At 42.3% G+C, this 26,149-nt stretch overlaps 1 protein-coding gene across 3 annotated transcripts in view; it reads left to right on the top strand.

Moving 5' to 3' along the window:
• GOLM2 (golgi membrane protein 2) overlaps nt 1–26,149 on the top strand; it is an 86,367-nt gene that overhangs the window by 29,639 nt on the left and 30,579 nt on the right. For all 3 annotated transcript variants that reach the window (XM_040227462.1, XM_040227458.1, XM_040227459.1), the window contains exons 2-6: nt 4,050–4,104; nt 9,221–9,323; nt 10,804–10,894; nt 15,380–15,524; nt 15,815–15,895. In XM_040227462.1, the coding sequence (XP_040083396.1) occupies nt 4,050–4,104; nt 9,221–9,323; nt 10,804–10,894; nt 15,380–15,524; nt 15,815–15,895 (475 nt within the window). The remainder of the gene's footprint in view (nt 1–4,049; nt 4,105–9,220; nt 9,324–10,803; nt 10,895–15,379; nt 15,525–15,814; nt 15,896–26,149) is intronic.

The following is a 26,149-nucleotide window of genomic DNA, read 5'->3' as shown; positions in this document are numbered from 1 at the left end:
ATAGAGAACATGAGATGTGCCGTAAGGGGTCTGAGAAGCTAACTGGAAAATCTTTACCCGGCCAGAGAATGAGGTGGGAAATAAGTTCATTCTGTTTGAATTAAGAAAGGCTTTTATTTAGACAAGCTGTGGTTTTCTCTTTAATTGTTCCACAGCAGCTTTTGAAATATGAGGACTGTATATGTGAGCTGTTGGGATTAGCGTCTCCATCCTCAATTAAGAAGGTTGAAGAGAAAATTAAACTGATAAGAATAAAGTAGCACTGCTCATAATATCCTTTAGTACTTTCATAGTCTATAGATTGAATTTCCTCTTCTCTATTAAAATTTTTTTGAGTTTTAGGATATGAAAGAGACAGTCCAGGAAGCTGAGGTCCCTCATAGGCTAGTATTCAAAAACAGCATCTCTCTAGCTGTTTCAAGAGTAGAATTTAAAAGAGAATACAGAGAAGCTGGAATAGCATCATAAAAATGAATAAAAAAGCCAAAGTAATGAAAACGTGTTGTAAACAAAAATAAAGGATCGCTATGTTCTTTGGAAGGGTAAAGAATGTGCAAAAGGAAGTTACATCATAAAAATGCAGTGACCCCCCCTTATCCACAGGGAATGTATCCCTAGAGCTGCCAGTGTATGCCTGAAACCACAGGTAGCCTAAACCCTAGATTTACGTAGGTTTTTACATTCGGACACGACTGAGCGACTTCACTTTACATACATACATACCTACGATAAAGTTTAATTTCTAAATTAGGCCAGTAAGAAATTAGCGACAACAATAATAAAGTAGAACAGTTATAACAATATCCTGAAATCAGAGTTATATGAATGAGTTCTCTCCCTCCCAGAATGTCTCGTACCTGACTCACCCTGTGATGATGTGCGATGAGGAAAGGCCGGTGTGCTGAGGTGAGACGAGATGAGTGACGCTGCGTTAGGCTGCTCTTGGCCTTCTGGTGATTGATGGGTTAGGAGGGGCGCTAGCTCTCCTTCTGGTGATGGGTTAGGAGGAGGGGCGCTGCCTCTGGGTGATCTCGGGTCGTGGAGCCGCGGTGCTATGAGTCGGCTGTTAGGAGCAGGTGACGATGATGGTTAGGGATCCCAGGCAGAACAGAGCGTGTCAGCCCAGATTCCACCACGTCACTCGTAACAGCACGCAATTTAAAACTTAAGAATTGTTTCTTTCTGCAATTTTCAGACCACAGTTGACTGCTGGTAACTGGAACCACAGAAAGCAAAATCACAGATTGGAGGGGGGCTACTGAAAAAGAAGTGGGAAAGAGAATGGACAGAAGCTAATTAGAAGTTATTAGAGAGCAGCCCTTCGATCGCAGACCACACAGCTCTTGGTGTCAGCTTTTCCTGCTGCCTCTTGCAGCTTTTCATCAGTGAGCTCATTCCCGTGGTTTTAATTGCCATTTGTATGCTGCTGCTGCTAAGTCGCTTCAGTCGTGTCCAACTCTGTGCGACCCCATAGACGGCAGCCCACCAGGCTCCCCTGTCCCTGGGATTCTCCAGGCAAGAACACTGGAGCGGGTTGCCATTTCCTTCTCCAGTGCATGAAAGTGAAAAGTGAAAGTGAATTGCTAGTAACTCTCAAATCATTTCAGTTCAGTCACTCAGCTGTGTCCATCTCTGCGACCCCAAGGACTGCAGCACGCCAGGCCTCCCTGTCCATCACCAACTCCCGGAGTTCACTCAAACTCAAGTCCATCGAGTCGGTGATGCCATCCAGCCATCTCATCCTCTGTTGTCCCCTTCTCCTCCTGCCTTCAATCTTTCCCAGCATCAGGGTCTTTTCAAATGAGTCAGCTCTTCACATCAGGTGGCCAAAGTATTGGAGTTTCAGCTTCAGCATCGGTCCTTCCAGTGAATATTCAGGACTGATTTCCTTTAGGATGGACTGGTTGGATCTCCTTGCAGTCCAAGGGACTCTAAAGAGTCTTCTTCAGCACCACAGTTCAAAAGCATCAATCCTTTGGCGCTCAGCTTTCTTCACAGTCCAACTCTCACATCCATACATGACCACTGGAAAAACCATAGCCTTGACTAGACAGACCTTAGTCGGCAAAGTAATGTCTCTGCGTTTGAATATGCTGTCTAGGTTTGTCATAGCTCTTAGATCAACTCCAAACTAATATATCCAGCTTCCTTTTAAAGGTCTCTTCTTGGATGTGTCACAAATGCCTCAAATTCCCTGGGTTCAGATCTGAAAAAACGTCATCTCCCCGCGTCTCCCTCCCATTGCAAGCCTGCTTCCCCTGTGTTTCCCTGAGGTGGAGCGCTGCAGTCTCACTCGCCTTAGTCCCCTCCCTCTAGAAACCGAGACGCGACCCAAAGGCTCCCTCTTCACCCCTCAGTCCAATCAATCAGTCAGACTATCCGTTGTTCCCCTTTAATCTCTCTCACATATGTTTATCTCTTGTCCTCATCCTGTCAGTTCGGATAGGGATTGGCAAACTTTTCCTATAAAGGGCCAGCTGGTAAACACTTGGGCCTCCCAGGCGGCGCGGTAGTAAAGAACCCACCTGCGATGTAGGAGCCGCAGAAGTGGGATTGATCCCTGGGTTGGGAAGATCCCCTGGAACCCAGTATTCTGGCCTGGAGAGTTCCATGGACTGTATAGTCTGTGGGGTTGCAAAGAGTCGGACATGACTGAGCGACCGAGCATGGACCATCATTCACCAATAAAGAGGAGTGGAGTATTGATGTGTGCTGAGTTGCTTCAGTGGTGTCTGACTCTCTGCAACCCCACAGACTGTACCCCACCAGGCTTCTCTGTCCATGGGGTTCTCCAGGCAAGAGCACGGGAGCGGGCTGCCATTTCCTCCTCCAGGGGTCTTCCCCGCCCAGGGATCGACCCCGTCTCCTCTGTCTCCTGCACTGGCAGGCGGGAAGCCCAGGCACATTCTGCAGATTGAAAAGAGCCTCAGAAGGTTACACACCACGTGGTTATATTTATACAACATTCTTGAAATGATGGAATTACAGAGATGGAGACCGAACTAGTGGTTGGCTGGGATCAGGAATAGTGGGGAAGAAGAAGGGTCTGACTGTGAAGGAAAGCGCGAGGGAGATAGTTGTGACGGTAGCACAGTTCTGTATCTTGAGCTCGGCGGCGTTTACATGAATCTGTACGTATGATAGGACAGCACAGAACTGGATCTGTTGCTTCACTGTCAGTTTCCTGGTTTTGGAGTGTGATGTACCCACTGGGGGAAATTGTGTGAAGGGTGTACGGGACTTCTCTGTACTTTTTGATATGCTTTGCAGTTTCCTATGAACCTAAAATTATTTCAAGATGAAAAATTAAAAATTTTTTTCTTTAGAGATTTAAGTGGTATTTAGCATAATCTTTTGCCACTCGTGGTACTGCATTTGATCAACGTAAATCAATCTATGCCTTTCAAATAATGTTACTGTTGAGACTGACAAGAGAACTGTGTGTAGTGATACTGTAGTTGGACTTACAGTTAGCTGAAACCTGTTTAAACAAGAACTGAGACACTGCAGTTCGTTGCTCGATACCCTATCTAGGACATTCCTTGTCTTAATTTTTAAACTAGGCGGTCAGGCTCAGTTTGAGGCGTGTTCGGGCGTGCTTCCAGTTACTGGCGCTCCTGCATGCTGGCTTCTAGAGGACAGTGACTGCAGCGGAGAGTCCTGTGCAGTACCTGTCCTCTCGGGGGAGCTTGATGAACAATAAGTACTTCCGACTTGGCATTAATTCTTTTCTTAATATAGAGTTGAAAATCTTCTGGTAAGATTTTGGAAAAAAATCTGAATTTTTTTTTTTTCAAAATAGCAATATTCACCTCAAACTTTCAAACAGTGTTGTACTATATATTAAGTTAAATGAATATTCTTATGCAAATTTAAAATGAATATTACAAAATCATAACTTAGAATTCTCTTTGGAAAATGTGGCATACATAACTTAAAAATTTTTCTTTTGTATTTTATTATCAAGCTCAAAGTGAATATGAGGGGGAAAAGGTAAATATGAGCAAAACTACATATTCTTTAGTAAAATTAAGACAATTTTTTTTCAGGTTAAACTGCAGAACAACATATCATATCAGATGGCAGACATACATCATTTAAAGGGTAAGAAACTTACTTACAAATTAAAGTTCACTAAATGTTTAAAATCCTGAAGAATTAAATCCTCAAGTCAGACAGCTAAATGAAATAAAGTTTTGAACAAAGCTCCTCTGATGGCAAAACATGTTTCCTTTTGTCTAAAGAGATAATAAAAATTTTTAATGTTGTTTTATATATAATAAGTACAAGTTAAAATTTGAGGTCTGCATTTTATTCTTGTGCTGTGGACAGATTTCATACAACGAAATGTTAAAAGAATCTTTAAAGAAAATTGAGGTGTCGCTTTGGAGACTGGCAGATTACTAGGGAAAGTGAGGAGCGATCCGTCTACTGTGTCCAGCCTGCTGAAATAATCCATTCGGTTCTGGGAGTGCTTTGGGCAGGTCCCCCAAGCTCAGTATTTTAGATTCCCTGGGAACAAGGAAGCCTGGAGCGGAAATCAGGGAGCCTGGAGGGGGATTAGCCGGAGGAGCAGTGTGTGTGTTTCATTTTGATGAAGTGATTGTTGCTCTCCAGTCGCTAAGTCGAGTGTGCCTTCTCCCGACCCCGAGGGCCGCGGCCGCCAGGCTCCCCTCTCCTCCACCGTCCCCCGGAGCTTGCTCAGGTTCGTGTCCGTTGGGCTGGTGATGCTGTCCGGCCATCTGCCGCCCTCTTCTCCTCTTGCCTTCAGTATTTCCCAGCGTCAGGGTCTTTTCCCACCGAGTCAGCTCTTCCCATCAGGTGGCCAGTGTTGGAGCTTCAGCGTCAGTCCTTCCAGTGAATATTTGGGGTTGGTGCAGTGATAGGAGATGTCTAAAGCTTTTATGAAAAATAATAGTTAAAGAGAACCAGCGCTACACCCCGCTCGCGCCGCTTCCCGCGATCCCTGGCCTCTGGAACTTGGGGTCTAAGGACTATCCCTTTTCCCTCGCACCCTTTGATTACAACACTACGTATTTTACAGCTTTGCATGCAGTTTCTCTGAATTTATCTCTGTGGGTAGTGCTTGCTCTCTGATTGCATAACTTTTTCTTTATAACCGTTTTGAACCTCTGTAGGATTAGCTAATGTGCTGTTAACACTCTCCAGGAAGGCAGCCTGCGCTGGCTAGTCCAGGCAAGCTTTGTCGCTCACCAGGCAGAACCGCTAGGGGCAGCCTCGGTGGATCGCAGCCCGGACGCGGGGGCTGCGCCCGTCGCGCCGTCTCGGCTTTGAGCCGCTCGGGTCTCCGGTAGGAGTCGCTTTCCGGGCGGCCGCGGCATCTCGCTCGCCCGTTTGGCCCACAGGCGCGTGCAGGACGGCGCGGAAGGCGGCGCCCTGTCAGTGCTCCTGGCAGCTCGCACTTGGTGCCAATGATTCTGCTTGTCGTCAGAGTGATTTCTCACCACGTAGTGCTGGACGGGGCTTTTCCTTGTATTTGTCGGAGAAGACGACAGCCCGTGTTACTGAGTAAAAATCTTCACTGCAGTGTGTATCCAGAGTCGAAGTAGATCTTGAGATGTTTTAAAATTTAGGTGATAGACTTTAGCAAAGAAAAAAGATTTGATTAGAGCTCATAGCTGTGCAACTTTTGGACTCGTGAGATTGAGTTTCATTAATGTGACTTTTGCACCTTAGGAACTATTTCTACTGAAACGAACTTCTTGACAAGTTGACAGTGTAATCCATATTTGCCTGTTTTCATTGACATTAATGTCAGATATATTGGAGTTAATACACATCAGATTCTTTTAAAAAAAACCCCTTATGATAAAGATTGGAGTTGTTTTTAGTGCCTGAGAAAGTAAATTAACATCCTAGTATACATTGATTTATTTAGAATAACTTACCCTTTTTTATGCCTATCACTGAAAGAAAATCTGAAATAAAAATGTTTGAAAAGTAAGTTTTTTTTGGCTTTAAAAGCTCGCCCTAGGCAGCCCCACTCTCAACCGTGTCCCTGATCTTTCAAGCTGAGGGTCATGGCCGTGCCCTCCGTAGCGTGCGCTACTGTTGCTGTGATTGCTCGTCCGGACAGTTGGCCTTGGGTCTGATGCTCTTTAAGTTACGTGGAGCATTCTGCTGTGCTGACCTTGAGCAGCGTATTAGACAGTATCTTTGGGTTCAAAATAAAACACATGGCAATCAGCTGGAAGTAAAACTGTGATACAGAAAACTTTTACCTTTTGCTTTTTGATCTGTTTATACCCCACCCCACCCCCGCTCTTTTTTGGCCTTGCCATGTGGCTTGTGGGATATCAGTTTCCCGACCAGGGACTGAACCTGGGCCACAGCAGTGAAACTGTAGAATTCCTAACCACAAGACCCCCAGGCAGCTCTACTTTTACCCCTTTCAAGTCTTTATTTTAAACTATTCAAAGCACCAATCAGCTCCATGCTTTATATTCCTTTCCCTGTAGTCAGACTGGTTCAGTTCAGTCGCGCAGTCGTGTCTTGACTCTTTGCGACCCCATGAACCGCAGCACACCAGGCCTCCCTGTCCATCACCAGCTCCTGGAGTTCACCCAGACCCATGTCCATTGAGTCGGTGATGCCATCCAACCATCTCATCCTATCGTCCCCTTCTCCTCCTGCCCTCAATCTTTCCCAGCATCAGGGTCTTTTCAAATGAGTCAGCTCTCTGCATCAGGTGGCCAAAGTATTGGAGTTTCAGCTTCAACATCAGTCCTACCAATGAACACCCAGGACTGATTTCCTTTAGGATGGACTGGTTGGATCTTGCAGTCCAAGGGACTCTCAAGAGTCTTCTCCAACACCACAGTTTAAAAGCATCTGTTCTTTGGCGCTCAGCTTTCTTTATGGTCCAACTCTCACATCTGTATGTGACTACTGGAAAAACCATACCCTTAGAACCTGGTATTTTACATGCACTGAAATTAATACTGTTTTTTTTTTTTTTTCAATTGAATTTTAAGCCTTTTATCTTCATTTAAAAATGGAAGACTTTATTTCCTGATAAAGATATTTCAAATACTGTTAGAGAGAAGCATTTTGGGGAAGCAGAGAAGCAATTTCAAATCTTCAAATCGCATGCCTCACGTTCATTCTGAAGGTAAACTGAGCTGTTTAGTGAGTTTACTGTATAGGAAAAAGAAGCCTGAAGGGGTCCTGTAGATCAGCAGTTGAGGTCCATTACCCTTCTGGTTTGACTTTTTTTTTTAAATTGAAGTAACTTTTCAGTTTTGGAATCTTTGCTGGCTAACTCTGTCTATAAGCTACGAAACTTTTTGTCACTGCCTTCTGCCAGGCTATCATTGTTCTTTAGAATCAGCATCCATAGCTGAGGCTAGAGTTAGGCTCCCTCTTGCCCTCTGCTTCTTAGTAGGTGGGACCAGGGAGCAGGTAACAAGCTGAATGTGTTTCATGGATACCTGGCCTCATTTGTTACTTTTATCTGAGGTAGGGGACATGACTGAAAAACTACAGAGATCAACCATGTTTGCATATTGTAGAGTTAATAGACCAAGTAGAGAAATTTATAATGTGACTTGGACTAAATGCACAGAAACAGGGAGTAGAATGGTGGTTCCAGGGTTTGGGAGATATGTGGGGAAAATGAGGTGTTGGCTAAAGGGTACAAACTGTCAGTTACAAGACGAGTAAGGTTTGGTGATCTATGATGAGTATAGCTAACAATATTGTGTTATAACAATACTGTATTATATACTTGGAAGTTGCTGAAAGAGTAGATCTCAAATGTTCTCACCACACACAAAAAATGGTAATTATGTGAGACAGTGGAGGTGTTGGCTAATGTGATGGGGTAGTCATTTGACAATATGTTAGTGAATCAAATCAACATGTATGCCTTGAACTCACATAGTGTTATACCTTAATTAAAATTTTAAAAATAATAAAAAATGTGGCTTGAATAGGCAAGCATAATTATCAACTACAAGCATTTTATGTAAATCATTTACATTTCGTATTTGATTATTAATCCTATACAATAGCTATTACATGCATATTGTTAAACTTTATATACCTCATCAAGCATTCATGTGACTTGAACATTTTTATTTTTTATTGTTACTGTAGTTATGATTCCACAATAAAAGTTGTAGAGAAAAAAAATGCACTCAGAATCCCACCACTAAGCTTAATCACTGACAGCATTTTGATGTAATTTTATTCTTATTTTTTTACATGGATATATTTATATTATAAATTTATGTTTATATCTGGTTTTTAAAAACTTACAAGGATTTCTGGGTGCCTTTAAAGTAACAAGACTAATTTGTTAAGCCTTCTGTGAAAAGCAAATGTTATAATATTGGCATATTATAGTTAGAAATTATATTTTAGTCTTAATAAGTAGATGTTGCTTATATAGAATAGACCTCTATTCCCATTTATGAAAATCAAGACTTTCTTAGTTACTGCTTTTGCTTAACTGATAAGGCTGTTGGCAGATTTTTTTATCCTCTGTCCAAGAAACTGGCGTTTCTCTTCCTTGGCTGAATTTTTTTCTGTAGGATTAGATGGAGCAACTCTAGAAACTGTGAGGCCAGTGATTACAGATTAAATGCTCACGGAAGAGCGTCTGGCTCAGCTTTTAATTCACTGTCCAGTCTGAAATGTTATATTATTCATTACAACTGAAACATTCAGCTCTGGTCCAGAGATTATAAGCTTTGTAAATGGAATTTTGGTGTATGTGGATGTAATTCAGTAGCAGAACTGGAAGTCAGATCTAAAGAGATTGGTACCTAAGTTGGGAATCAAATGTGATTTTAAAATGAATTCTGCATCCATAGCCAACACATACAAAAAATATGACTCCCCCCCTACTTTCTGTAAAGCAGTTAGGTTTAGAAAGAGAGGCAGCTCTTTGTGGTTTGTTTACACAACTTAGCATATGGTCTATATAATGTGTAAAGATGTATAATTTTTAAGTATTTCTGATTGATGTGAAAGCCACTGAGGCTGTCTTGTTTTAAAAATAAATTTTATTGTCTATACATGTGTATGAAAGGCAATTAAATATGGAACTAGTTACGTAATTTAACTTCTTGCCAGGATGAATAAATAAATTGAGGACTGTATATGATTTTAGGAACCCCATACCTTCTTAACAGGAAGGAGCAGAGCAAGTAGACTTCATTCCTGTGTTTTTGTTTTGTTTGCGTTTTGTGGATAGAGCAACTTGCTGAGCTTCGTCAGGAGTTTCTTCGACAGGAAGACCAACTTCAAGACTACAGGAAGAACAATACTTACCTTGTGAAGAGGTTAGAGTATGAGAGGTAAGATTCTGCATGCAGTAAGTATCTATGGATCTTGTATATTTGTCCAACATTCAGGCAATTCATTTCTTCCTTTCCGGAGTTTGTTTTTCTTTTCTTCTTTCATTTTACTAAGTCTTTTAAATTCCTTTTCTAAAAAAAAATAATAGTAAATTCCTTTTCTATTGTCTTTGTATGTGTCTGTGAAATCTGTTTTCTTTTATTTTGATAGCTTGAAGAACATGAAAATATCTCATACAAGGCATGTTGAATCTACCCTTGTAGACATTGTAAGACATTGTAGACATTGTAAGACAGAAAATCGTGTAAGAAATCGGTTTTATAGTAAAAGGTATTTTTTAGGTCTGCATACCAAAAATTAGAAAGATTCACCATATTTTAAGCTGTTTATCCATTTCTGACATCTTACTCTTCTAGGCTGTCAATATGCGTCTACTACATATATGTTTTTAATCTAATGGTGTTCGGTAATTTTCCATATATCTTTAGGATTAAAGAGTGACATACTTAGAGGTAATAAACTATTCCAGTATATTAGTATGCTAGAGCTTTTTAATCTTTCCCAGTTGCTGGACCACTGTAGAGATTTCCTTTTCTCACTGTTACAATTATCAACCGGAAAAATCTTTGTGCAAAAAGGATTTTTTTTTCTTCTTATGTTATTTCACTGATATATTCTAATACAGAACTTCTGAGATAGAATGTTTATTGGTCTTATCACATATATGAAAGATTGCTTTGTAAAATGACTATACTAATTTATACTGTAAATGTTTCCCAGTAGCCCCACCAACATTGACTTTTATAATTCTAACTTAATTTCACTAGTATAGGAATAAGGAAAGTACTATATATACATACAGGAAGCTTAATTTGCATTTTAAATGGTGGAAGGTAACATTTTTCTATGTATTTGTTGTTTCTTTTTACATGAATGATCTTTTTGTGTTCTTTGCCTGCTTGCCCAGTTGGAATTCATAATTTTATCTGTTTGTGCCTTTACATTTTGTCTTGCTGGTTGCATTCTGTCTTTTTTATTAGTTTTTTCCGTTCTTGCTCTTTTTATGGTTTAGGCTTTTATTATTGTGTTGAAAGTACTGGGTTGGCCAAGAAGTTAGTTCGAGTTTTTCATAACATCTTACAGAAAAACCCAGACGAACTTTTTGGATAACTCAGTACCATTTGATGCCTCATCTGCTGCAACTGCTCGAAGTTTCTTTTTGAGAATTCATCTTTCTAACTTTCATCTTTCTAACTTGTTTTTTAATTAGCTTTATCAGTATTTTTATCCCCTATTAAAGATTCAGGTATTTTAAGAATTTTGACTGTGAGCTGTTCTCATGCCTGCTGTTTGTCCTCTCCTGTCCACTCTCTTGTTGACTGAATGCTTTATCCACACAGATGTATGTTTTCAACTTCTAAACATCTTTGAGAATCTACCCAAGATATTACAGTCTAAAAGAATGACTTTCTAATTTAGTTTTCAGTGTGGACAACAGATCAAGGAGTTAAGAGCTCAGCATGAAGAAAATATTAAAAAGTTAGCAGACCAGTTTTTGCAGGAACAAAAGGTAAATTTTAAAAATACTTAAAATATGTTCTTGTTATAAATCTTATAATTCAGAAGTTAAAATTTATATTTTTGTCATAAAACATATTTTTAGGTATTTTAGCCTATGTAATTCTAAAAATGACTTCAGTGGCTTTAGTACTGAGTAAATTAAACATGTGCAAAAATATAACCTCAGCTCTTAAAACTTTGAGCTAAATAACTTTTACCTGACTTTTAAAAGTAATTATTGCTGTTTATTTCTCAGTTTGTAAGTGGATAATGATGTTACTGAAAAATCAGTTACTTCGTATTTTATGCTTTTGAGAAATAGGAAAAAAAATTGAGAAACTTTTACTTATCAGTCTTTGTTAACAGTTTCTGATTCCTTTCTTGAAATACAGAAATGAAATGCTAGCCACTGTTTTCATATTTTGGGGGTGGCAAATTCTTTTGTTGAGTCATACAGTTCCAGTAGATAAATATTATGGAAGTCCTGCTAGAAACAGAAGGGATTTGAAATCTACAAGTCTTGCGGACACTTGTCTGTCACACCCTGCAGTCTAGTCTGCCCAGCTATCGTCGGCATAAAGGCTCGTGATGTAGAGTGAAGAGAGGCTGAAGAGTGAGCAGTGTTTTCCTTGGTCTTTGGTGGTCTCTCACCTAAAGGACTGGAAGCTCAGGAAACCAGGTTTCCATGCTCTGTTTTTTCACCATTTTGCAACATGATATTGAGGGCATCTTTTTGTTACCCATAAAGTGAAACAGCTGCTGTCTGTCTGCAGCCTTCCTTGCAGAGACGTGGGGTAGGTTGTGGGGAGATGGCAGGCATGAGTGAGCTGCCTTCGTGGGGCTGAGGCCCGGGGGCAGCCAGTAGACGCTGCCGGGACCCTGCATGCGCAGAGGGGCATAGCAGTGCTTTGGCCAAAAGTTTGTTCGCTTTTTCTGTAAGATCTTAACAGAAAAACCTGAACGAGCTTTTTGACCAACCCTATAGAACACAAATGGAGAAGGCAGTGGCACCCCACTCCAGTACTCTTGCCTGGACAATCCCATGGATGGAGGAGCCTGTTGGACTACAGTCCATGGGGTCGCTAAGAGTCAGACACGACGGAGCAACTTCACTTTCACTTTTCACTTTCATGCATTGGAGAAGGAAATGGCAACCCACTCCAGTATTCTTGCCTGGAGAATCCCAGGGATGAGGGAGCCTGGTGGGCAGCCGTCTATGGGGTCGCACAGAGTCGGACACGACTGAATCGACTCAGCAGCAGCAGCAACAGCAGCATAGAACACAAAAGGACGAGGACCAGAGGCTTGCTGTTGGAACTGTGGTGTTACGAGCCCAGTATATAAATAGTGGGAGAAGTTTGTTCTCTGCTCCCAAGAGGCACGTATGTCAGCTTTTTCCTTGCTCCTGGCAAGTGTGGTTCTCTCTTTCTGCTCTTCTATTTTAGCCTATTTTTATATTGTTAATTAACGAATATCCTGTCCCGTTCTTTGCCCTTATCCTGCCCTAAATGGAACAAGGTGGAGAGAAATAGAGATGCTTAACCTTAAGTTCTCTTAAGAGAATGTCTTTCTAGAATGACACACCAGCGCCTCGTTCTGCTCCTCATCCTCAGTTCTTATTCTTCAGCTACCATGACTTGATTCTGTGAAATATGAGTTGTTTTTCATAGGTACAAATCCATTATAAGCTATAAGAAACAAGCATAAGGTGTGTTCAGGGATTGTTTTTCTTAACCAAGTACATGCCTGTCTTAGAAATTACTCTAAGGAAGGGGTCAGCAAACTAACTGCAACCTCCTGCCTTTTTTTTTTCCATACTGCCCATCAGCCAAAAAAAGTGATTATTGCATTTTAAAAATGGTTAAAAAATCAAAAGAATGTTTTATGACATGGGAAAGCTGTCAGAGACTCAAATCTCAATGTCTAGAAATACAGTTTATTAGAACACAGCCACACTCATTTGTGTACTGCTTTCCTGCTATCACAAAGGAAGGTAAGTTGTTACAGCCCAGTGGAGACTTGGGTTCCCAGGTGGCTCAGTGGTAAAGAACCCTCCTGCCAGCACAGGACACCTGGAAGCCACAGGTTCTGTCCCTGGGTTGGGAAGATCCCTGGAGAAGGAAATGGCGGTCCACTCCAGCACGCTTGCTTGGGAAATGCCCTGGACAGAGGGGCTGGCAGGTTACAGTCCCTGGGGTCGCAAAGAGCTGGACACAACTGAGCGCAGAGGAGACTTAAGAAGACCTGAGTACTGAAATGTAATGTAGTAAAAATGTAAGTAAATAAATTAATTAATAAATGCAGCATGATATCCTGGATTGGATCCTGGAACAGAAAAAGGCCTTAATGAAAAAAGTAGTGAAATCTAAATGAAGGCTGGAGCTTAGTTAATAAGGTACTAATGTTCTTTTCTTAGGTTTGCAAATGTATCATGGTAACGTGATGTTAGCACTAAGGGAAATTGAGTGATGGGTAATTACTTTTCTATAAATTTGAATTATTTCAGAGTAAAAACTATATTTAAAAAAGAACTAGGTGGCCCCCTTACCAAATCAACAATATTGTACTTAGAAAGCCATCCTATTTTATTAATTGTGTTTATTATTGTCCATTCACAGAAAACTATTGCATTAATAATGAATCAAAGGACAATATCTTTGCTAAGTGTTTTAAATGGAGAAGTATTTTGGACTAGTAGTTTGTTGACTTTTAAGTTTTGTTTGTTTGCTTTATCCATATCACAAAGCTGTGGAGTACGTACCATGGAAGTTGCCTTATAATGTGGATTATAGCGAAAATGCACAGAGATGCAGGACGGCTTGGGTTGTGCACCTCACGGACTTTCTCACCTTTGGCCTTTATACTGATGTTCAGAAATTTCAGTTTATCATTTCATGCATCAGCAGTTAAGCTCTGAAAATTGGCTATTGCTTGTCAAGTTCCCAAATCCTGTGGGAGTAAGAAAGATGGTTTGAATCCCTTTCCACACTTCTCCATCTTTGTAATCTTGAACAAACTATATAACTTCCTTAAGCCTCAGTTTTATTTTGTTTTCCTTAAAACTGTTCGCTATCTCTACTAGAGGACAGGCTTAAGAACAAGTTGCAAACTGTGAAACATGGCAGAAGTATTGCCTGGTCTACTGGAATACCTACACTTGGTGGTCAAAGTGCCCATTCATTGTGACAAATTCTCGCCGCTTGGCTCCTGGGTTTCTAGAGTTCCTGTAGATTTCGTAGTACTGTTGTTTTTTTATAATGTTACCAGTGATTACATTGCATAGTGCTTTAGAGTTGGCAAAGCATTTAATGTTAATATTATTATGCATTAAATATTACTATGGCAACCCAAGCATGTGTACTTGATCCGTCCCTCTCCCAGTTTTCCGTGAGACAGCTCAACCAGTTGAGAGAAAACTGGGCCCCACATGATTGAATCAGGCTTAATCATAACCTGCACCCGACTCCAGTACTCTTGCCTGGACAATCCCATGGACAGAGGAGCCTGGTCGGCTGCAGTCCATGGGGTCCCTAAGAGTCGGACACGACTGAGCGACTTCCGTTTCACTTTTCACTTTCATGCACTGGAGAAGGCAATGGCAACCCGCTCCAGTGTTCTTGCCTGGAGAATCCCAGGGACGGGGGAGCCTGGTGGGCTGCCGTCTATGGGGTCGCACAGAGTTGGACACGACTGAAGTGACTTAGCAGCAGCAGCCCTCATAACCTGAAGATTCGAGTTTCCGCGGAGGCGGTATGGTCAGGTGAGGGAGGTTACAGGGAGCACTGGCTCGCGTCCTGTCCTGCCGTCCTTCCTGTGCCTGAGTGGCGGAGCACCTGGGTTTGCCTGTTTCCCACCTTGCTGTTTCTGCTTGGGGAAGAACCTGAGTGTCGATAGCCATCGATCCCGCTTGAGGGGGTACCTGGGTGCCGGCCTCGTGCTGTCTGCTCTCCTGCTTGGTTAAAACATGCCGTCCAGAACCCGCACTCCCCCCAGGCCTCTGCAGCCAGCGCTCAGCAAGACTGTCTTCTGACACAGTCGCTCCCTCAGCATAGCCGAAGGGCGTTATCTCTGCCTAACATTTTAGGCCATTTGTTGTAATTAGAGACTTAAAAAAAAAACTCATTCTTTGACTTCATATTAGGTATAAAAACTGAACAAAAAAATAATGTTACATCCCACATCTCTTAAGTGTTTGGAATTTGGACCCATGGTATGTATTTCAGAATATTTAGTTTATTTCAGAATATTTAGTCAAAAAAATGAACTATTTCAGAATATTTAGTTAATATTAACTAAATATGAATATTTAGATTTAGTTAATAAAATGAACTGTTTCAGAATATTAAGTATTTGGAATTTGGACCCATGGTATGTATTTCAAAAAAAATGAACTGTTTCAGAATATTTAGTTAACACTACTAATGTTTAGTTGTGTCAATAGTATAACATTTTGAGCTGAAAAATACTTAACTGTTAGCAAATCTTACTCTTACAGCAAGAGGCCCACAAGTTTGAATCAAAAGGTGGAAATGACTTGGATACGAACAGTCATGCAGTGCCTAAAAACATTCCGGAAGCTGCTGAGGACGGTGCAGGCAAGAATGAAGAGCCCTCGCGCCGCCATGTTCCACACGGGAAAGGTATTACTACTGTTTTGTGTTAAGAGGGAACTGACTTCTTCTCACTTTGAAGTGAACATTTTCGGTCATAAAGAATATTTTTTGATTTTACTTCCATTATGTGTAGGTATCTGTTTCAAATTTGGATCCTTTAACAGAGAAGAAAAAAATAATAAGTCTATAGAGTTTTAGCTATGTCCAAAGCAAGATTTATACTCATTCGATGTAGCCCATTGCTTTACAAACTGATTGTTACATTCCTTCAATGTATGTAAGAAAAATACAGAGTTATGGTTTTGTTACTTGAGCAGAACAAATCAAACGAGGTGGTGATGCCGGCATGCCTGGAATAGAAGAGAATGAGCTTGCAAAAGCTGAAGATGTTCCTGTTGGTGAGTAGAAGTTACTAGGTTTTAACTGAAGCAACCATCTTAGTTTTCATGTGACTGTTGCTTTTTTGAGTAACACCTGAGAAAAGTCATATATATCTTGGGAACCACTATTTTCAGTTAACTAACTACCCATTAATTCCTAGAATATAATTTTTATGGAAAATTTTGCTAAAGTGCATGAATACTTGTTTTTGCCTGAAGAGTCAAACATGTGAACTTTTTCTTGATGACTCAAGCGTTATTGCTCATGACAGTTATGCTCTATGTTCAAGCTACTTAAAGTATACGTGGTTTCTTTCTTCCAGGCCGAATGTTCCTAGATTGCGGTGGTGGTGGTATGCTTTGATACGGCAGAATAACGCCCTTCTGTAGGCTTTTAGGGCTTGGCACGTCGTGTCAGTCCATCACCCTACAATTTAAGCAGCTTATTCCCTTTTTCCCTCCTCTTAGGGCCACTTCTGCTCAGCGTACGTCTCTTCATGACCGCGTCTGCGTCTTTCTCTCTGTTCGGTCTGTATCACTGCTGCTGTCCTAACCCCATGCAGCTTTTTTCACGTCTCCCTGTTTTTCTCACCATCTCTATGTTTGTTTCTTAGCTATCGTAGATACCCTTCCATGCTGACTCCAATTTATTCTGAAAAATAGGAAGTCACAGCATATCTTTGGTTCTTCTTAGCTGTTTTCATTCCTTTTCAATCTCCGTGATTGTTTCTGTAGTTACAGCTCATTGTTTGTGGCTGAAATTGCTGAGTGTCTGAGGTCCAAATGGATGGATGAATATCAACAGCGCTGCAATCTGGGAACATTTAGCCTGAAAGAAATAAACCACTTACACTTTCAGTAAACATAAGTAGCTTGAACACAGCATAACCGTCATGAGCAATAGCTCTGAGTCATCAAGAAAAAGTTGAGATATGTTTGACTCTTAAGGCAAAAACAATGAGTCCTTTCCTTGTATAGTTTTCCTATCTTCTCAGATTCTTTCATATCCATATTCTTTTGAGTTGCCAGTTCAGTGTATTCCCTCAAAGTAAAGTTCAGGGCAGGAGCAGGAACATGAGTTCCTAAATAAGGAGTGAGGATGATCGTGTGCTTTTTGTAAGGCCATGAAGTAATCCAGTGATTCTCAAAGTATGGTTCTTGAACCAGCAGTGTCAGCCTTACCCAGGAACTTACTTAATAGAAACACACATTCTTAGGTCCCGTTCCAGACGGACAGCGTAAGAAATTCTTGGGATGTAGCCAAACAGACTGAGTTTTAACAAGCTCTCCAGGTGATCTTGGTCTTTGCTAATGTTTTAGAACCACTGGCTTAGATGTTAAAGAAATATTGAGGGCAAGGACCATGTATTCTTCTGAATTTTTGCAGTACTTACCCTAGTGCTAGACTCACTGACGTTTAGGTTCATTATAAAGATATTGTGCTTACTTTTTAAAAATTAAATGAAAGGTTCTTTAAATTCTATAGTGCTTTATAATTTTCAAAAGCTTCACACACATGATTTCATATAGCCCATAAGATATTCACACACATGATTCCATTTAGCCCCATAAGATAGCTGTCTTTTTCCACCTGCCTATGTGCCCCCCTCTGCTCTCTCCCCACGGGTGACCACTAGGCTGTTCTCTTTATCTGTGAGTCCGCTTCTCTAATTCCTCTCTGTTTTAGTCACTAGTTTGTTGTAATTTTTATTCCACATGTAAGTGACATCACCAGTATTTATCTTTCTGTCTGACTTACTTCATTTAGCAAAATGCCCTCCAAGTCCATACACGTTGCTGCAAATGACAAAAGTTCACTCTTTTCCACGGCTGAGTAGTATTCCTGTGTGTGTGTGCGTGTGTGTGTGCACGTGCACACACACCACATCTTCTTCATCTGTTCAGCTGGTTGTGGACACTTAGGTTGCTTCCGTATCTTGGCACTTGTAAATAACGCTGCTAAGAACATTAGGGGCATGTATCTCTCCACACCAGTGGTTCTGCTGCTTGTGTATTGACCCCGGGGTGCGCCGCTGGGCCCTACCGTAGCTCTGTTTTCAGTGTCTGAGAAACCACCAGTGTTTTCCACAGTGGCTGCGCCAGTTTATGTTTCCACCAACAGTGCACCAGGGGATTAATCTTTCTTTTTCTTTGATTTTCTGTAATTTGAAAATGATATGCTGTGAAGAAGTCTTTTTGTTTGTTTGGGCATTTATCTTGCTCTGTGTTCTCTGAGCCTCCTGGATCTGTACTTTGGTGTTTGACACTAATTTGGCAGAAATTCTGTCATTATACGTCAGATATTTCTTCTGTTCTCTCTTCTCCTTCTGGTATTCTCATTACACATACGTTACCCTTTTTACGGTTGTCTTAGGTACTTGGTTCTGTTTTTTTTCCCGTCTTTGTCCTCTTTGCTTTTCTGTTTTTGAGGATGCTATCGATAAATCCTTTAACCCAGAGCTTCTTCCCTCAGTTTTGTCCAGTCTACTAATAGTCCCACCAGAGGCATTCTTCACCTCCCTTACCGTGTTCTTGATCTCTAGTATTTCCTTTTTATTCTTTCTAGGGTTTCTAGCTCTGTCCTTCGATTGCCCGTCTATTCCCGCATGCTGTCTACTTGATCCGGCAGACTTAGCATCGTAGCTGCGGTTCTTTTGCGTTCCCGGGCGATAGCCCCCCATTCCTGCCGAGTCTGTTCGGAAGCTCGCTCTCTGTTCAGGGCAGCCGTGCCTCTCAGTGGGCCTTGTGGGTTTCCTCGGTGCCTCGGCGTGGCGCGCACACCGGGGGCGCGCCCCTGCTGTGCCCTGGTGGTCGCTCTCAGCCTTTCAGTGAGCCTGTGCCTCTGGATTCTGAACTTCACAAGTGCTTCTCAGTTTTCTCCTTCCCCTCTTAGGTGGGACAGGGTGGCTCGAGGGAGCTAGAGTTGGGTGTTTTCCTTCCATAGGCCACTTAGACTCTGATAATGCCCTAGCAAGCTAGGCGCTGTTTACCTGGTTTCTGCAAAGGGCAGACCTTACTAGGGACAGAAAGCTTTGTGTCCTTTTGCCCTCCCCCAACCCTCAGGGGGCTTTCTCCAGTATTTACCTGGGAATCTACTTGAGCTCCTGGAGTAAATTCCCTGACTTTGTGGGAGCCCCCTCTGTGACTGGGCCCCCTTGAGTTTAACTCTGAGCTGTCCGCACTGAGCCTCTGGCAACTAACCAGGTGCAGCTCAGGGCTCGCCGCCCTGGCGCTGGCTTCTGTGGCAGCTTCTGTTCGTTAGCCTCTCCTGTAAGCCGAGACTCCCTGCATTTGCCTGTCTCTCTCATAGGATGGCACCAATCTGCCCTGTGTCTTCCTCTTTCTTATGGACCCAGAAGAGCTGTGTCTTCGTGCCTTGAGCGTGCAGTATGCTCATGCCTTGCACATCCAGGGTCCCAATAAATGTGTATGGTTGAATTTCCAGAATATCCTTAGTGGCGGGGTAGTGGTCTCTAGAGTCAAACTGCTGGATTCAAACCCTTGGCTCTGCCTTTTCACAGGCATGCGACCATTAATTTGCCCTCACCCTTACCAGTGAGATGGGATTGTAAGTTTCAACCTCACAGGGTGGATGTGAGGTTTAAATGTAAAGCACCAAGAGGCTTGGTGGTAAAGAATTCCCCTGCAGGCAGGAGACACAGGTTCAATCCCTTGATTGGGAAGATCCCCTGGATAAGGAAACGGTAGTCCGCTCCAGTGTTTTTGCCTGGGAAATCCCGTAGACAGAGGAGCCTGGCGGCTGCAGTCCAGGGGGCTGCACAGAGTCAGACGGGGCTGAGCAAATAAACAGCAGCCGCCAAGAGCAGCGCCTGGTGTACGGCCTGCGCTGCGCGCCGTCAGTCCCAGCTGCCACCGCTGCTGCCTCGACTGCTTATATCATTAGAAACGTGCTCTCATCTCCTTGTCACTCCTTTTATGGAGTATTGTCTCTTCTCCCTGAAGTAATCTATGTAATAATTCTGTATACCAGTACAAGTTCTGGTGTGTATGTGGACTCCCTAATGACTACAGAGCAATAATCCCACAGAGGAAGTAGAGAAAAGAACACAGCCTTGTAAATTAAAAACTGACTCACATGTTAGTGGCAGTTTTGTTTACGATAGCCAGGACTGTACTGGAGACTATAGCAGAGCACTGCTGAGCCGTCCTAAAATGCAGCTCTGGAATGGCCATGGGGGACACAGCCCGCGCCTGTGGTCAGCGTGATTCTTGATGCTTCAGCTTCCAGAGACAGGGAGCCAGGTCTTAATGGGTTTGGTTTGTTTTTAATGTTGGTTTGGAGCTAGTGTCAAGATTCTACAGGAGTCTTGCAGCTTAGATTTAGAAACATTCCAAATATATAGAAAAACATAGAGAATAATATAATGAATAGTCAAGTATCCACTGCCGTCTAAAAATTAAGAAACAAAAGAATAAAGTAACATCTTGCCACATTTGTTTCAGATATTTCTGTTGTTGGTATTATTGTTAAAGGAAAAAGCCATGACCGATAAATTGAAGCCTCCCTTTGTCCCCTCCAGATCCCAATCCTGTCTCTTTGCCCCAGATATGCTGTGATATCTATTTCCCAGATATCTGTTCTCCAGACACACTAGATACATAGAAGACACGCTATGCTGAGATTCAGTCAGTTCAGTTCAGTTCAGCCGCTCAGTCGTGTCTGACTCTCTGCGACCCCATGAATCGCAGCACGCCAGGCCTCCCTGTCCATCACCAACTCCTGGAGTTCACTCAAACTCACGTCCATCGAGCCGGTGATGGCATCCAGCCATCTCATCCTCTGTCGTCCCCTTCTCCTCCCGCCCCCAATCCCTCCCAGCATCACAGACTTTTCCAATGAGTCAACTCTTCGCATGAGGTGGCCAAAGTACTGGAGCTTCAGCTTTAGCATCAGTCCTTCCAAAGAAATCCCAGGGTTGATCTCCTTCAGAATGGACTGGTTGGATCTCCTTGCAGTCCAAGGGACTCTCAAGAGTCTTCTCCAACACCACAGTTCAAAAGCATCAATTCTTGCTGAGATTGGTGTATATCAGTTTCCATACATTTTTTTTAGACTTTAAGGCATTTGTAAACATCTATAAAGCTACAAAGCATTGCTTTGTTAGCCCCTTAAAATCTAAAGCGGTGATCATTTGAGGCTCGCCTGCTGGCCCCGCGCTTAGGGCTCCACGCTCCCAGTGCAGGGGTGTGGATATGACCTCTGGTCCGGGAACTAAGACCCCACATGCCACGTGGTGCAGCCAAGAGATAACAAATAAGTAAATGATGTCTTATTGTGTCTTATTCTGCAGCTTGTTTTTTCCCCTCAGTATTTTGCTTTTGCGACTTGCCTGTATTATATCTATGACTTTTTAACAGTTATAATTGTTTCACTATATAAATATACCATAATTTATCTATTCACATGTAATAAACAAGCCACTTCCAGTTTTTTGTTGTTTCAAACAGATAGCACAGTGGGCATTCCTACCCACGTGTTTTCTTGTGGACATGAGAGTCGGGATACTTCTAGAGTTTGCTTAGCACATTGATATAAAAAGGTGAGGCTGTTGTCGTCTAGAGGTCAGGCCTGGGTGTCTGGCTGTCTTGAGCCCTACCCAGTCACCGAGTGTTGAGATCAACAGCTCAGCAGTCTGTTACTCTGTAAACAGGTCCCAGCACAGTGGCCGCAAGTCTCAGCACGGGGATGCGATCCTAGAAGAAACTTCTTGCGTCACAGGGTATCCTCACCTTTACCATTCTCACACCAGCTTACATTTCTGCCAGTGATATGTGACAGTTTTGTTTATCCACATCCTTGCTGATATTTGGGTTTGCTATACTTTAAACTTTTTGCCAATCTGAAATGATACCTTAAATTTGCCTTGGTATGAATTTCATTAAACATCTCTTCATATTTTTATTGGCCATCTTTGTTGCCTTCTGTAATTTGCCTGGTAATCATTTTTGCCCATTTTTCTATTGGATTGTTGGTATTTTCCTTACTGATTTTTAAGAGTCCTTAACAGTATGCGGCGCAAATGTCTGCCATGTTGTGCAAATTAACAGAGAGGAAAACCTAACTTTTTACTTGGAAATTTACTCAAACTCAGTAAAAATTGCCTCTAATGATTTACTTTGGGGGAAAACTCCTTAAAGATACAAAGATTTTTTAGGTACCTGAGCAATTGGAAGTTCTTTTCTAATTTAATAATTTATAAAGAAAAGTAACTCCTTTTGGTTTTCTAATGTTAGGTAGAGCTACTCTATTTATAAAATAAGTTATTTTCTAGAACAGAAGACTTCTACCTTGGCCATATACTGGAATCATGGTAAGGTAAAAAAAAAAAAGGCCCATGTCTGAGTCCCCCTCCAGAGATGTTGATTGCGCGTTTAATGTGAGATGCAGCTGCGGCTCTGAGTGTTTAAGCGCGTCATAAGTGGTTGTATGGGGTGTAGCCGACCTGGAAGACCGCTGCGCCCAGAGGGCTCTCTAGGTCTGCACTGCCCAACACACTAGCCGCTGATCACAGGTAGCTGTTTAAATTCAGTAAACGGAGTAACGGGCTCCCCTGGTGGCACAGAGGTGAAAGTGTCTGCCTGCAATGCAGAAGCACCGGGTTCGATCCCTGGGTCGGGAAGAGCTGCCAGAAGAGATGGCAGAAATGGCAGCCAACTCCAGGATTCTTGCCTGGAGAATCCCATGGACAGTAGAAGCCTGATGGGCTACATACAGTCTGTGGGGTCTCAAAGAGTCGGACCCGACTGAGCGACTTCACTTACTTTACTGAGTGAACTACGCTTTCACTTCCTCGGTCTTTCACTTCCTTGGTCATACTGGCTTCGCGTCCAGTAGTTAACAGTAACCGTGGCTCCTGGCTGTTGTATCAGCGCGGGTATGGGGCATTTCCATCACTGCAGAAAACCCTATTCGTTAGTGCTGATCAAAACTGGTAATTGGCTTTGTTTCTACGGAAAAAGACTGAGGGCAGCGATAGAAAAGCGTCTTTCCATTACATAAGCTTTTGAAAACCTTTTGAATGTTGGTTTCAAAATTTCATAAGGTAATTTTATAAAATACCTACTTAAAAAATAAATATTTTTAGAATATTAAAGAGAGCATTAAAAAAAGGGGCGATCATTACAGTGATATTTCAGAGGAGAAAAAGGGCAGGTCAGTGTTGATTTTGTTATTTGAGGACATGGCCTTTCACTCTGAGCTGTGATCCCGACTTTTAAAGTAGGACGTGTGGCATCTCATTGGAATGTGAAGGGTGCTCGGTGAAGACCCTGCGCTCGGTGTCTCGGAGATCCGGCTGGCTCCGAGCACTCCGTGACCTCTGTCAGTTTCTGTCCAGCTCCCAACCCTGCAGCAGGCGCTGTGTGTTAGGTCTGATGGTCTCACACTGCGTAGTCACAGGCCTTGGTCAGAGACCCACGGGGAGTATCCTGCAGAGTTTGGTCCCCATCTCACCGCACACTGCTCCTTTCTCTGTAGTGTTTTGTCCTACAAACTCCAGCCACTCAGCAACCCAGTCGGCCTCCTCTACTTACTGAGACTGTTCACCTCATGTATATCCCTTCTTTCAAGGATTGGTTTTGTACTGCTGGTTGTCCAGTACCTGAAAACAGTAGGCTTATCTCTTTTGACTATATTAAGAATTGTTCAGGATGTGAGAGAGGATAAGTCCCATACTAGTTATTATGTCATGGGTAGCAGTAGAAATTCATATTCAGTTCAGTTTAGTCGCTCAGTCGTGTCTGACTCTTTGAGACCACATGAACCGCAGCACGCCAGGCCTCCCTGTCCATCACCAACTCCCGGAGTCCACCCAAACCCACGTCCATTGAGTCAGTGATGCCATCCAACCATCTCATCCTCTGTCGTCCCCTTCTCCTCCTGCCCTCAATCTTTCCCAGCATCAAGGTTTTTCCAATGAGTCAGCACTTCACATCAGGTGGCCACAGTATTGGAATTTCAGCTTCAACGTCAGTCCTTCTAATGAACATCCAGGACTGGTCTCCTTTAGGATGGACTGGTTGAATCTCCTTGCAGTTCAAGGGACTCCCAAGAGTCTTCTCCAACACCACAGTTCAAAAGCATCAATTCTTCTGCACTCAGCTGTCTTTATAGTCCAACTCTCACATCCATACATGACCAGTGGAAAAACCATAGCCTTGACTAAGATGGACCTTTGTTGGCAAAGTAATGTCTCTGCTTTTGAATATGCTGTTTAGGTTGGTCATAACTTTCCTTCCAAGGAGTAAGGGTCTTTTAATTTCATGGCTGCAATCACCATCTGCAGTGATTTTGGAGCCCAGAAAAATAAAGTCTGACACTGTTTCCACTGTTTCCCCATCTGTCTATTTGCCATGAAGTGATGGGACCAGATGCCATGATCTTCGTTTTCTGAATGTTGAGCTTTAAGCCAACTTTTTCACTCTCTTGTTTCACTTTCATCAAGAGGCTTTTTAGTTCCTCTTCACTTTCTGCCATAAGGGTGGTGTCATCTGCACATCTGAGGTTATTGATATTTCTCCCGGCAATCTTGATTCCAGCTTGTGCTCTTTCCAGCCCAGCATTTCTCATGATGTACTCTGCATATAAGTTAAACAGGCATGGTGACAATATACAGCCTTGATGTACTCCTTTTCCTATTTGGAACAAGTCTGTTGTTCCATGTCCAGTTCTAACTGTTGCTTCCTGACCTGCATACAGGTTTCTCAAGAGGCAGGTCAGGTGGTCTGGTATTCCCATCTCTTTCAGAATTTTCCACAGTTTATTGTGATCCACATAGTCAAAGGCTTTGACATAGTCAATAAAGCAGAAATAGATGTTTTTCTGGAACTCTCTTGGTTTTTCAATGATCCAGCAGATGTTGGCAATTTGATCTCTGGTTCCTCTGCCTTTTCTAAAACCAGCTTGAACATCAAGAAGTTCACGGTTCATGTATTGCTGAAGCCTGGCTTGGAGAATTTTGATCATTGCTTTACTAGCATGTGAGATGAGTGCAATTGTGCGGTAGTTTGAGCATTCTTTGGCATTGCCTTTCTTTGGGATTGGAATGAAAACTGACCTTTTCCAGTCCTGTGGCCACTGCTGAGTTTTCCAAATTTGCTGGCATATTGAGTGCAGCACTTTCACAGCATCATCTTCCAGGATTTTAAAGAGCTCAGCTGGAATTCCATCACCTCCACTAGCTTTGTTCGTAGTGATGCTTTCTAAGGCCCACTTGACTTCACATTCCAGGATGTCTGGCTCTAGGTGAGTGATCACATCATCATGATTATCTGGGTCATGAAGATCTTTTTTGTATAGTTCTTCTGTGTATTCTTGCCACCTCTTCTTAATATCCTCTGCTTCTGTTAGGTCCATACCATTTCTGTCCTTTATCGATCCCATGTTTGCATGAAATGTTCCCTTGGTATCTCTAATTTTCTTGAAGAGATCTCTAGTCTTTCCCATTCTGTTGTTTTCCTCTATTTCTTTGCATTGATCACTGAGGAAGGCTTTCTTATCTCTCTTTGCTCTTCTTTAGAACTCTGCATTCAAATGGGTGTATCTTTCCTTTTCTCCTTTGCTTTTTGCTTCATTTCTTTTCACAGCAATTTGTAAGGCCTCCTCAGACAGTCATTTTGCTTTTCTGCATTTATTTTTCTAACCTCCGTTCATAGTTCATCAGGCGCTCTGTCTATCAGATCTAGGCCCTTAAATCTATTTCTCACTTCCACTGTATAATCATAAGGGATTTGATTTAGGTCATACCTGAATGGTCTAGCGGTTTTCCCTACTTTCTTCAATTTGAGTCTGAATTTGGTGATAAGGAGTTCAGGATCTGAGCCACAATCAGCTCCCGGTCTTGTTTTTGTTGACTGTGTAGAGATTCTCCATCTTTGGCTGCAAAGAATATAATCAATCTGATTTTGGTGTTGACCATCTGATGATATCCATGTGTAGAGTCTTCTCTTGTGTTGTTGGAAGAGGGTGTTTTCTATGATCAGTGTGTTCTCTTGGCAGAACCCTGCTTCGTTTTGCATTCCAAGGCCAAATTTGCCTGTTACTCCAGGTGTTTCTTGACTTCCTACTTTGCATTCCAGTCCCCTATAATGAAAACGACATCTTTTGGGGGTGTTAGTTCTAGAAGGTCTTGTAGGTCTTCATAGAACCGTTCAACTTCAACTTCTTCAGCATTACTGGTCCGGGCATAGACTTGGATTACTGTGATATTGAATGGTTTGCCTTGGAGATGAACAGAGATCATTTTGTTGTTT

The sequence above is a fragment of the Oryx dammah genome, unplaced genomic scaffold (genome assembly GCF_014754425.2).
Source record: "Oryx dammah isolate SB20612 unplaced genomic scaffold, SCBI_Odam_1.1 HiC_scaffold_26, whole genome shotgun sequence".
NCBI classification, from domain to species: Eukaryota; Metazoa; Chordata; class Mammalia; order Artiodactyla; family Bovidae; genus Oryx; species Oryx dammah.
This window is presented reverse-complemented; position numbering and strand designations above follow the sequence as displayed.